The following is a 14,043-nucleotide window of genomic DNA, read 5'->3' as shown; positions in this document are numbered from 1 at the left end:
TAGTCTGCAGCATTTTACTTCCACTGGGATATTACCAATACTACCAAACTCAAATAAACCTGGAGATTCAACTTGTCAAAGCAAACTTTCTCATGGAGCAAAAAACTGTTTCCTAATTTGATTATGAGCATTAACAAGTAATGTTTGATTTATGTAGTAATGTGCTTACTTTCTTAAAATGCCAACAACTTCATTCACCCAATTTGTTATAAATGCGTAATTCTCCTCCCGTACCAGTCTGTCTAGCAACAGTACAAAATATTCCAGGAATCGACTTTTGCCTTTAAATTTCTTGACTGTAACAAAGAAGACATTAAAATTACTTTCAACAATGCAATATTTCTGTCAATTGCAAATTCAGTTATATTGCTTACAGGATTACTCTGCAAGATCATTGTAGTGTTTTGTGGCTGAATAAACAAGAATATGGCAAATTGTGAAGAATAAAACCAGACAGACTACCCACAATCAGCCAAGACACTACATCCAGCTATGTCAATGGCACAGCCAGTCCAAACAACCCTGCAAAGTCCTCCTCATATGACAACTGGAACACTGTGCATTTAATTGGGAGAGCCAACTCACAGATCAATCATGCAAGATTCATACTCAAAAGATGATACTTTTCACAAACATCAGATTCTTCCTAAACTATTGCCAATTGTACTGTCAATGGCTTTCCCATCATGGCCATAAGTGAAGTGAAGACTATAGGTCCCCACTGAAGAAAATGCTCCTGACCACCAAATTATACCATGGAGGTGGGTACATGATTTAATCTATCCCTTTTGTAATGCCGCAAACAAAACTGCTCTGTTAACCTGGTAGCATCAATGGTTAATCATGAGAAAGACATTCACAAGTCAAAGACAGTCAATTTAGTTTACTTTAACTTAAATTTACCTTGATTCAATTTAATCCTTACTTTTGAATACATCCACATTTTGCTCTGATTTTTCACCTATTATTCCACAGAGTCTGGGCCAGGCACCAATGGCATAGACTAAATGCCCCTTTTGGAAAACCTCCCCCAACACCTGCCAGCTCTTTGCCTAGGGTTCCCAATACATGGCATAACCCCATTGATTATAAGGGATATATTCTATTTAAATTTATCATGTAATATTCACATACAACTGAATTACTGAATGTACAGAAATTTGAAGAGTTCTACCTGCACTGTAAGCAGTATTTACTGGTGCATATAAGATTGTTATATAAACCACAGCTTCATTTCCAGTCAACAATTCTGTTTTTCCTGGAAAAGTAATTTAAGATGAAGAAGAAAAACTTATTAATTTCAGAACATACATGGATATTATTCTAAAATTTGTTGTAAGTTGTTATACATTTGTTACATAGATCAATTAGTTAGTGAACTGTGGAAATATGAAATGGACAGATGGAATATTTACACGTTGAATATTTACAGTAAAATTGGAAACAGTGATGAAGAATAACATTAAAAGATAAAACAATTTCAGGGTGTCCCAAACCACTCAAAAGTTCAGGAACTGATGTATGAGTTGTAGAAAATGCAGCAGCAAAATGTTAGATCCCACAAGTAGCAATGTGATAATGACCAGATTTGACAATGTTGATGGAGAGATAAATATATAGCAAGAAACAGGAAGGCCTACTCGGTTCTTCTTCAAAATAATGCCATTTGATCATTCACAATCACTTGCTGAGGCAGACAGGAGCTTTGTTTTACAGCTTATCTGAAAAATAATGCATTCTAAAGCACAGCACTTCCTCAGCACTGTACTGAAGTGTTAGCATCAAGTTTGTACTCAAGCTGCTGGAGCAGGAACTCGCAATCTTTTGACACAATCTAATATCACATTTACAATTTATCATAATTTCTAAATAACAGAGCTCATCAGATATTCTGCCATTATTTTCATTTTAAGTAATTGTGCACACGCCAAGTACATTATAACTACATGTGCAGTCTGTTTCTTCAAACACACTAAAGGTAGTTCTCCTATAATGCTGTAGCTGCGTTCCAACGAAACCTCGCTTAAGAGAAAATCTCTTAATACAAATAATGGGGATGATGGGAAAAATGGGGTTCGGGCAGACCGGCAAAAAATATCACTCATGATTGCTCAAAAATCACCCAATAGTCTAACATAAAGTATCGTACAGCCATTGCTATTGCAAACAGAGGTAAGCGTTCTCGAAAATACCATTCTTTAATCCCTCAGCAACATTAGGAGCAAATCATGCTGCCAGAACACATGTTATCTAAGAACTACCTAGGTCACTTCATTAATTGCATCTCCTGAACACCTCCCTCATTTCTACTCATGCCCTGTTCCAATGCAATCAACTACCTGACCCCACACTCCTTCACATTCACCACTTCTCCTGGCCCCTTCTACTCTCTCCCACTCACCACCTGTCCTGATGCTCCCTCACTTCTTTACACATGCTATCACTTCTTTTCCCCTTATTAATTTCCATCAATTGCCTTACCTGCCCTTTCCCACTGCTCATTATCACCTGCCCTCTCCAACACTATTATTCCCCCAACTCACAGCTTCCCTCTCTGGAACCCTTAGTGCTTCCAACGCTTCACCTCGATCACCACCCTTCTCCTGAGTTTGACTGTATTAGGCAGGAACGTTCAAAGGTTGATTCGAGGAGGCTGTTCGCAGATAAAAGAACAGTTGGAAAGTGGGAGTTTTTCAAAAATGAGATAACGAGAGTTCAATGGCAATATGTTTCTGTTAGCGCAAAGGGCAAGGTTGTTAGGTATAGGGAATGCTGGATGGCTAGAAAAATTGAGGCTGTGGTCAAGAAAAGAAGCTAGGATAGAGTGAATCCATTGAGTACAGAGGATGCAAGAGTACACTTTAGAGGGAAATCAGGAGAGCAACAAGGGTACATGATAGCTTTGGCAGATGGGGTAAAGGAGAATCCAAAGAAATTCTACAAATACATTAAGGACAAAAGACTAAGTAGGGAGAGACTAGGGACCCTTAAAGATTAATGAGACCATCTATGTGTGGAACCACAGGAGATGGGTGAAGTATGAAACAAATATTTCATTTTAGTAGTTACTATGGAGAAGGACATGGAAGCTAGGGAACTCATAGGAATAAATAGTGATGTGTCCATCTTACAGAAGAGGACAGGATGTTGATTTTAAAATTCATTAAAAACCCCCGGACCTGATCAGGTGTGTCCCAAAACCTCATGGGAAGTTATGGAAAAGATTGCTGAGATATCTGTATTAGTGACAACCACAGACGAGGTGCCAGAAGACTGGAGGGTAGCTAATGTGATGCCATTATTTAAGCAAAGTAGTAAGCAAAGGCTAGGGAATTACAGACTAGTGAGCCTGATAAGTTGTTGGAGGGGATTCTGAGGGACAGGATTTACATGTATTTGGAACGGCATGGACTGATAAGGGGTAGTCAACATGGTTTTGTGGATGGGAAATCATGTCTCATTAATTTGAGTTTTTTTGAAGAGATGAAGAAGAAGGTTGATGAAGACAGAGCAATAACCGTTATCGCATGGACTTCAGCAAGGCATTCAACAAGGTTCCACATGGTAGACTGGTGAGCAAGGCTAGATGACACGGAATCAAGGGAGAGCTAGCTAATTGGATACAAAATTGGCTTGAAGATAGGAGACAAAGGGTGGTGATGGAAGGTTGGTTTTAGAACTGGAAGCCTGTGACCAGAAATGTACCACAAGGATTGGTGCTGAGTTCACTGCTTTTTGTCATTTATATAAATAATTTGGATGTGAATACAGGAGGTAGGTTAGTAAGTTTGCAGACCTGTAGTGGACAGTGAATAAAGCTATCTCTGAGTACAATGGGATCTCGATCAGATGAGTCTATGGGGCGAGGAGTAGCAGATGGAGCTTAATTTAGGTAAGTGTAAGGCAATGTATTTTGGTAAGGTAGACCAGGGCAGGACTTATACAGTTAATGGTAGGACCATGGACAATGTTGCTGAACAAAGAGACCTCGGGGTACAGGTGTATGGTCTCTTGAAAGTGGAGCTGCAGGTAGAAAGGGTGGTGAAAGTGGTGTTTGGCACACTTGGTCAGTGCATTGAGTACAGGGGTTGGGATGTAAAATTCCACTGTACAGAACACTGCATTCAGTTACGGTGTCCCTGCTATTGGAAGGGTTCAGAAAAGATTTACAAACATGCATTCAGAATTGGAGGGCTTTAGCTATAGGGAGAGGCTGAACAGGATGGGATCTTTTTTCTTTTGAGCCCCAGAGGCTGAGGAGTGATCTTAGGATCGGCATCATGGCTCAGTGGTTAGCACAGCTGCCTCACGGCAGCAGGAGCAGGTCTCAATTCCACTCTCAGATGACTGTCTGTGCCGAGTTTGCACTTTCTCACTGGGTCTGCATTGTAGGGGGTGGGTCTGGGTGGGATGCTCTTTGGAGGGTCAGTGTGGACTCAATGGGCCAAATGGCCTGCTTCCATACTATAGGGATTCTATGATTCTTAGAGAGGTTTATAAAATCATGAGGGACATGGATAGGGTGAATAGCTATGGTCTTTTAACCAGGATAGGGCAGCCCAAAACTGGAGGGTTTAAGGCGAGAGGGGAAAGATATAAAAAGGACCTGAGGGGAAACTCTTTTATGCAGGAGGGTAATATGTGTATGGAACGAACTGCCAGAGGTGGTGGTGATGGTGAGTACAATAACAACATTTAAAAGGCAGTTGGATAAGTACATGAATAGAAAGATTTAGAGGGATATGGGTCAATTACTGGCAAATGGGACTCAATGTTCGATGTTCTATCAGTTGAGGATATTTGGTTGGACTAAAGATTCTGTTTCAGTGCTATATACCTCTATGACTCTAAGAAGTAGACAGAAAAGTAACCAAGTAAAGAGATTAATTTAGAAAGAGCAATAAGTTAGTAAAAGGATTTTGGGCTAGTTAGGTTCAAGACAGCCAATTAGGTTTTCAACATAACAATGCCAGGTCAGAAATATAATCAAGTATTACACATTTTCCTATAAGAAAATAAATTTCATTTTGCACGTTATTGTTTAGCATAAGATTTTTTGGAATGATTACAAGGGATAATTTTGCTATGAATTGCATATAATAAAAACTGGCTATAGACAAAAGTCTTACATTTGTTGACATCAAATATCGTGATAAAACTTGTATAAAAAAATTCCTACCTTCCTTTTTCAGATCAGATGTAATATCATACATTTCTTTCACCTGCATAGAATTTTCAATTGCTAATTTCTGTTTTTCAATGGTGCTTTCCCATTTGTTCTATGAAACAAGGCATGCAAATATTTAGAAAAATGCCAAAAGCAGTTCAAATATTGCTACTCCACCAACAGAAGTGTTTTCTCACCAATTCCAACATTGTGGCTAAACTACAAATAAACCTGATAAACCACTGAAAAATTGTTTATTTGAATGTTTCTCTTGTCACTTTTCCTTCCATTTTCAATGTACAACTGTGGTTTCAATTTATAGTAAATGTCCACCAATACTGCCAGTCTCCTACAAAACTTCAGTTTGAGAGTCTGTGCTTAATTTATGAACTTGGACAAAGAGTGATAGTAGTCAAGATTAGAGTGGTACTGAAAGAGAACAGCAGGTCAGGCAGCATCCGAGGAGCAGGAACACCGACGTTTCGGGCAGGAGCCCTTTATTAGGAATGAGGCTGGAAGCCTCGAGGGTGGAGAGATAAATGGGAGGGGGGTGGGACTGGGGAGAAGGTAGTTGAGAGTGCAAAAGGTGGATGGAGGAAGGGACAAAGGCGATAGGTTGGAGAGGGGGGTGGAGCGGATGGGTGAGAAGGAAAATTGACAGGTGAGACAGGTCATGAGGATGGTGCTGAGCTGGAAGTTTAGAACTGAGGTAAGGTGGGGGGAGGGGAAATGAGGAAACTGGCGAAGTCCACATTGATACCCTGGGGTTGAAGGGTTCTGAGGTGGAAGATGTGGCAGTCTTTCTCCAGGCATTGGGTGGTGAGGGAGTGCCGGTGGATGAGGCCCAGGACCTGCATGTCCTTGGTAGAGTGGGAGGGGGAGTTGAAATGTTCGGCCATGGTGCGGTGGGGTTGATTAGTGTGGATGTCATGGAGATGTTCCCTGAAGTGTTCTGTGAGAAGGCATCCAGTATCCCCAGTGTAAAGGGAGCAACGGATGCAATGAATGACATTTGTGAAAGTATAGGTGAAACTGTGATGGATGTGGAAGGCTCCTTTGGGGCCTTGGATGGAGGTGAGGGGGGAGGTGTAGGCACAGGCTTTGCAATTTTTGCGGTGGCAGGGGAAGGTGCTAGGAGGGGAGGGTGGGTTGTTGGGCACCGTGGACCTAACCAGGTAGTCATGGAGGGAACAGTCTTTGCAGAAAGCGGAAAGAAGGGAAATATATCCCTGGTGGTGGGGTCCGTTTGTAGGTGGCAGAAATGTCGGTGGATGATGCAGTTTACATGGAAGTTGGCGGGGTGGAAGGTAAGGACCGGGGGGGGGGCCTGTCCTTGTTGCGGTTGGAGAGGTGGGGTTGGAGGAGGTAGATTTGGGTAGTGCGGGATTCCTGAACTATGAGGTTGGAAGCTGTGGATGGGAGATCATCTTCCAGACCACACACAACCTCATCACCTCAGGAGATCTCCTTCCCAAGATCCACAAGCCAACCCATCATCTCAGCCTGCTCCCACCCCACCAAACTCATCTCCACCTACCTCGAAATTGTCCTAGCCCCCCTAGTACAGGAACTCGCCACATACATTTGGGACAGCACCCACATCCTCTACCCAAGACTTCTGTTTCCCCAGCCCCCCAAAGCCTCATCTTCACCATGGACATTTAGTCCCTCTACACCTCCATCCGCCATGACCAGGACCTCCAAGCCCTCCATTTCTTCCTCTCCCAACAGTACCCTTCCACTGACACTCTCATTCGTTTGGCTGAACTGGTCCTCACTCTCAACAACTTCTCTTTCGATTTCTCCCACTTCCTCCAGACCAAAGGGGTAGCCATGGGCACCCATATGGGCCCCAGCTATGCCTGTCTCTTTGTTGGCTATGAAGAACAGCCCATCTTGCATAGTTACACCAGCACCACTCCCCACTTTTTCCGCCACTACACTGATGACTGAATCGGCGCCACCTCATGCTCCCATAAGGAGGTTGAGCAGTTCATCAATTTCACCAACACATTCCACTCCGACCTTAAATTCACATGGACCATCTCTGATACATCTCTCCCCTTCCTGGACCTCTCCATCTCCATCAATGAAGACCGACTCAACACCGACATTTTTTACAAACCCACCGATTCCCACAGCTACCTGGATTAAACCTCCTCCCACCCTACCTCCTGCAAAAATGCTATCCCGTATTCCCAAATCCTCTGCCTCCACCATATCTGCTCCCAGTAGGACCAGTCCCACCACAGAACACACCAGATGGCCTCCTTCTTTAAAGACCGTAATTTCCCCTCCCACGTGGTTGAAGATGCCCGCCAATGCATCTCATCCACGTCCCGCACCTCTGCCCTCAAAACCCCACCCCTCCAACTGCAACAAGGACAGAACCCCCTCCGGTTCTCACCTTCCAACCTACTAACTTCTGCATAAACCGCAACATCCGCTGACATTTTTGCCACCTACAAACGAACCCCACCACCTGGGATATACTTCCCTCCCCACCCCTTTACGCTTTCCGCAAAGACTGTTCCCTCCGTGACTACCTGGTCAGGTCCATGCCCTCCCAACAACCCACCCTCCCTTCCTGGCATCCTCCCCTGCCACCGCAGGAATTGCAAAACCTGCGTCTACACCTCCCCCCTCACCTCCATCCAAGGCCCCAAAGGAGCCTTCCACATCCATCAAAGTTTCACCTGTACTTCCACATATGTCATTTTTTGCATCCATTGCTCCCAATGTGGTCTCCTTTGCATTGGGAAGATGGACGCCTTCTTGCAGAGCGCTTCAGGGAATATCTCTGTGACACCCGCACTAATCAACCTCACTGCCCTGTGGCCGAACATTTCAACTCCCCTCCTCCCACCCTACCAAGGACATTCAGGTCCTGGGCCTCCTCCATCGCCACTCCCTTACCACCCAACACCTGAAGGAAAATCGCTTAATCTTCCTCCTCAGAACCCTTCAAACCCATGGCATCAATATGGACTTCACCAGTTTCCTCATTTCCCCTCCCCCCAACTTACCCACGTTCCAACCTTCCAGTTCAGCACTATCCTCATGATCTGAGCCACCTGTCAATCTTCCTTCCCACCTATCCGCTCCACGTCCTCTCCGACCTATCACCTTTACCCTTCCTCCATCCATCTATTGCACTCTCAACTATCTTCTCCCCAGCCTCACTCCCCTCCTATTTATCTCTCCACCCCTGAGGCTTCCAGCCTCATTCCTGATGAAGGGCTCCTGCCTGAAACGTTGATTTTCATACTCCTCGAATGCTGCCTGACCTGTTCTGCTCTTCCAGTAGCACTATAATCTTGACTCTAAGTTCCAGCATCTGCAATCCTCACTTTCACCAAGGAGTGATAGTAAATGATTCAAACAAGACTCCCAGGTTGGATGTCAAAACATCTGGGGCAGTCTGATTGTATCCTCTGCAAACAACTCTACAGTCACATTTTGAGGAACAATGAGTGGGCATTAATCAGAAGAGAACTATAATAGATATTCTTCTGGCCAAAAGTAGGCAATAGAAAGATCAGATGACATCCTCTGAAAATAATTAAGACAAGTCTTGGAATAAGGTAAGGTATACAGCATAATTGTGGGAGATCACTGTACAAAGCACTTGAATAAAATTTGAATTTTCATTGAGTTGTATTCAAACTCTAAAATATATGACACCTCTAATGTATTTTCATCAATAATGATATTTTTAACTTACAAAAATTAATACAGTACTAAACTACATATAAACTCAGCCAGTAAATCAAATTCTGCTGAAATGGGACATCTCATGGGATACCCCACTTGTTGGACAAGTACACAGTGAGATTTTATAAACATTTACCCATAAAAGGAAAAAACAAAAAGTATGTCTGTTTAAAAGGATTGAGAAGCAAACCAAAGAAGTGAAATAAAAAGAGGACATAAAGTTTAAAACAAGAATGAAAAGAAAGGAATAAGTGATAAAAAATGAAAGCATGTAAAATTTGACATCTTTCAGATTTCATTAAGCAATTCACAATCTGAAGGAGTAAAACCACAAATTTATAATTGCTTGCTTTCAAGGTGAAGGAGATTGATGAATACCTTTTAACAACAATCATGTTGATACAAGGGTACCCAAGGTAATTTAGACTTAACTTTCTAATAAGCAATTAACATGTAAATTTCCATGAAAGTGATAAGAAAGTTTAAGATGAAATGCAATTTTTGTGATTTCACTTCACATATTCTCAATAAATGGTGTTTGCCAACCTGCATATTAGTGATGACATTCATCATTCACATCCAAGCTTTTCAGCAAACTCTGGCCCCTTGACTCTAAAAGACACAATTATAACTGCACTATTCTAATGAAAAGACATTTAGATGCATACTTTTATTGCTTCAGCTTCATCCTCAACGCCTCCAGCCTTTTGTTCTGGAGTAATTTCCTGATCTGCAGATTGCAGAATCTCCTTTCCAATAAGTACAACTTCTAAAGCAAGATTATACTCTTTCCAGAATCGTAATACCTATTAACATAGCACAAAAACAGTTTAAACTTTTAAATGCTGGAGTATCAGATTTGCTACCAATTGAACAGAGGAAAGGTAACCAGCTTACATTTAAAACATATGAAATTATAAATGAAACTAAAAATTTCAATCCAAAAATTAAAGTAGAAAGTTCTAAACTCTAACATAATTACATAATTTGATGGAGGAGCCTCACATTACTTTGCACTGAAACCACATGCCAACAATGTAACTTAAACATACACATGGAAAATGCATGTGGCAAAGAGGGATCATGAACAACATTCATTGTCCTGTAGTATGGTTTTGCATCTTTAGCTGCAATTCAGCACCAATTTTGGATAGGTGTTGTATGATTAGCTTTGGGATTTATTACCTCCAAGGCTGTGGACGGAGATATTTTTGCCTGGTAGGATGTTTTGTCTGTAAACAATATATCTCAAAAATTAATAGAGAAATTTCAACAAGACTATGTATGCAGAAAGACTCATGTAAGAACTGACTTTTGGCAAAGAAACAGATCCGTATCCAAATCTTTTTTTTAAATGACCCTTTAAACATTGAGAGATAGTGTGGATAGACATTTTATTAGACTGTCATGGTTGCTTAATTTTGAACCTGTCATGGCTGTTAAAATTTGAACGAAGCTTTCAGAACAAATTGATGGATGTGGATTTTCCTGAAGCCTTCTCAGTATCATGGAAGCTCTGAAGCAAAGATTTACTTTTTAGTTTTGTTGTCATACAAGATGAAACAGGAAGCAAAAAGTCTTAAGGCAGGGATGATTAATTGCAATAATGCTGAGTTAAAACATCATGATGCTGTACTGAATGAGCTCTTCACATTTCTTTATTTTATCATGCCTTTGGACTTCACTATTACAACCTCACTTTCATAAACATGGCCCAATTTGCTCTCTATGGGTGAAAGCTGTGGGAACAATAATTAATCCCAATTTAAGCAGGACCTGTGTGTTCTACTGAACATCCAATCACTGTGACAGCATAACTTCCATGGAGCACAATGTTCAGCATAACTTCCATGGAGTTGGAATCCATACCTCTATTTATGGAGCCATATACATATCTGCATAATCAATCATTCATCAAGCAAAATATTTAATGCTGCCTGTATTAGATTGAATCTTTGCTGAAGTGGCTATAGCATCCATTAACGATATTTCTATAAGGAGTTGTATAATATCCTTGGGAATACAAGATCACTAGTGTTATCTTAGTACTCAGCACCAAGAACATCATAAATTTCTCTCCAAGTTTCTTATCGGCTGCATTCCTCTCATAAGGTTTCACATATACTATAGTATGAAGGGCAACGTTTATTATAATTTTAAGTTTCATGTGCACAGTCTTTTATGACAGTGTATAGCATCTTTTGTCCTTGTTAAACATTACCTCCTTCCAACATTTCCTTAATCAGAAGACAAAATGAGAAGAATGGCTAACTGGTGGTCTCCATGTTCAAAAATGTATATGGCCTATTATCTCTCTGTGTTGGGTCATTATACAGTATCTGTTACTATGCTATCAGATAAACATGCAGTAATTTGAGTGGGGTAAATAAGTGCCATGAGTGTGGTCTTAAGACATTTGCAACATTTGGCTATTCTCCAGTCGGTTGACACTCAGAAATCTGTGTACAAGTGGATCACCAACCAGAGATAAGGCTTATCCAAAAATCTGTCTCATATTTCTTCATTTGGGAAATACGGGTTGGGATTGTGCACATATAGCAATTTTTCTATGAATGGCAACCTGAGTCAATACAGTGAATAAATGATCTTGAATAGAAGATTTTGTCAGTTGGCAAAACAAAGTCAGATGAATTTTATGTGCCAAGTGCGAAGTCATTCACCTTGGTCAAAGGAAAGATAAATTATCCAGATGATGAAAAACTAATTCCAGGAAGGCATTGAGATTTGAAACTTCAAATACACATGGTCAAATGGTCAGATCAATGACAGGTGTAATTTAACCCTAAAAATGTGAGGTGATGTACTTTAGAAGAAGGAACAAGTCAATGAATAATAGGAAACAAGGAAGTTCAGAGAAACAGAGGGATTTTGCTGTACTTGTCCACAGATCTTGAAAAAAGATTAATAGGATAATAGGATAGCTAAGAAGACATAAGGGCATTTGATTTATCAATCCTGGCACAGTTTATAAGAGCAGGATGGTTATGTTGGAGCTGAACAAAATGTTGGTTAGGCCACAGCTATAATACTATGTACAGTTTTGTTCACTGCACTACAGAGAGGTGTAACTGTACTAGAGTCAGGGCAGGGGAGATTCACCAGGATGTTCCATGGGATGGAGCATTTTACCAATGAAGAGAGGCAGAATGGGTTTGGACTGTTTTCTTTAGAGAAGTAGAAGCTGAGGGAGGATCTAAAATTATGAGGGGTATGAACAGGGTGAATTCTTCTTCATTTAAGGGTCAATAACAAGGGGCCATGATTCTAAGGTGATGGGCATGAAATTTAGAGAGGACGTGAGGAGTTCTCCTTTCACTTAGAGAGTAGTGTGGTTTGGAATGCACTGCCTGGGAAGGTTATTTAGGCAGGTAAGTCTCATAATCTTTACAAAATATGTGGGTGAGCACTTAAAGTATCATAACATTTAAAATTATGGATCAAGTCTTGGAAAGTGGGATTAGTTTTGATAGGTTGGAACAGACTCGCTGGGGCAAAGAGCCTCTATGACTGTTCTATGCTGACATCTACGAATTGGAAACAGTGAGACAGAACTTAATCAAAGGAATGGATAATATATATTATCATGCAAAATAATAGAAATATACTGCAATTTTTTTAAAATTAAGAAATACAGAACCAGACTGAAAAAATGCAATATCACAAGTACTTCAACAAATTATTTTATCAAATAAGTTTGAAGGGATTGTAAGTATTGCAAATGGGATCAGGAAGATATTGTTAGTGGGTAAAACTAAGTCATATGGATTTTATGTGGCAACTGTGAAGTTATTCAACCTTGGTGAAAAGAAAGAAGTTTTAGATGATGAAAAACTAAAAACTCAAAAAAGGAAACAAGGTTTTGCAAAAATGCCATCCCGTATGCCCAATCAAAGTTTTATTTGCACATCCACTAATATAATTTATTGTATCCGTTGCTCCCGATGCGTTCTCCTCTACATTGGGGAGACTGGGCGCCTCCTAGCAGAGCGCTTTAGGGAACATCTCCGGGACACCCGCACCAATCAACTACACCACCCAGTGGCCCAACATTTCAACTCCCCCTCCCACTCTGCCGAGGACATGGAGGTCCTGGGCCTCCTTCACCGCTGCTCCCTCACCACCAGACGCCTGGAGGAAGAATGCCTCATCTTCCGCCTTGGAACACTTCAACCCCAGGGCATCAATGTGGACTTCAACAGCTTCCTCATTTCCCCTTCCCCCACCTCACCCTAGTTCCAAACTTCCAGCTCAGCACTGTCCCCATGGCTTGTCCGGACTTGTCCTACCTGCCTATCTCCTTTTCCACCTATCCACTCCACCCTCTCCTCCCTGACCTATCACCTTCATCCCCTCCCCCATTCACCCATTGTACTCTATGCTACTTTCTCCCCACCCCCACCCTCCTCTAGCTTATCTCTCCACACTTCAGGCTCACTGCCTTTATTCCTGATGAAGGGCTTTTGCCCGAAACGTTGATTTCGCTGCTCCTTGGTTGATGCCTGAACTGCTGTGCTCTTCCAGCACCACGAATCCAGAATCTGGTTTTCAGCATCTGCAGTCATTGTTTTTACTTCGAAGGTTTTTGAAAGTCAAATACACAAAAGGATCAGAGGTGTGATTGCCAGATTGCCAGTGACTCAAAGGATTTAATGACTTGCTCCTTTTCTAATTCTTATCGTAAAATAACTTATTATGCATTATTACAATAAAAACAGGTTTCAAAAATCATACATAAATGTAGGTACTGTACCTTTGCTAAATGATATGTGATACATGCTGTCATGTGTTGCAAACTTTCAACTACTCCAACCTGTTTCCTTTGCTTGGTCACACCAATGACGTGTTGTAGGACACATAGACATTTTAGGAGAATCTGTCGCATAATTATTGAAAATTTAATTAATATTGTAATGCATGGAAAATTTCCTTAAGCTATGTGATTCATGAGTATAAATTAAGAATACATTGCTGAACACTGCTTCTGTAAAATTGCTAAATTGACAAGACTAAGCATTTCAAATGTGTTACAAGATGTAACAATGTGGAATATACAAAAATGAAGTAAAATGGCACAAAACTACTTCTAATTGAAACAAAATACAACATAAATAACAAAGAAAAAAAATCCAAGGTCTTAATCC

General features: G+C 41.0%; 1 protein-coding gene across 1 annotated transcript in view; it reads right to left on the bottom strand.

The window, feature by feature from the left end:
* cfap54 (cilia and flagella associated 54) overlaps positions 1-14,043 on the bottom strand; it is a 450,427-nt gene that overhangs the window by 269,040 nt on the left and 167,344 nt on the right. The window contains exons 27-31 of the mRNA XM_072562407.1: positions 13,653-13,775; positions 9,550-9,687; positions 5,180-5,279; positions 1,175-1,258; positions 170-296 (exon numbers count right to left, since the gene is read on the bottom strand). Coding sequence (XP_072418508.1) covers positions 170-296; positions 1,175-1,258; positions 5,180-5,279; positions 9,550-9,687; positions 13,653-13,775 — 572 coding nt within the window. The remainder of the gene's footprint in view (positions 1-169; positions 297-1,174; positions 1,259-5,179; positions 5,280-9,549; positions 9,688-13,652; positions 13,776-14,043) is intronic.

The sequence above is a fragment of the Chiloscyllium punctatum genome, chromosome 44 (genome assembly GCF_047496795.1).
Source record: "Chiloscyllium punctatum isolate Juve2018m chromosome 44, sChiPun1.3, whole genome shotgun sequence".
In the NCBI taxonomy this organism is placed as follows: domain Eukaryota; kingdom Metazoa; phylum Chordata; class Chondrichthyes; order Orectolobiformes; family Hemiscylliidae; genus Chiloscyllium; species Chiloscyllium punctatum.
This window is presented reverse-complemented; position numbering and strand designations above follow the sequence as displayed.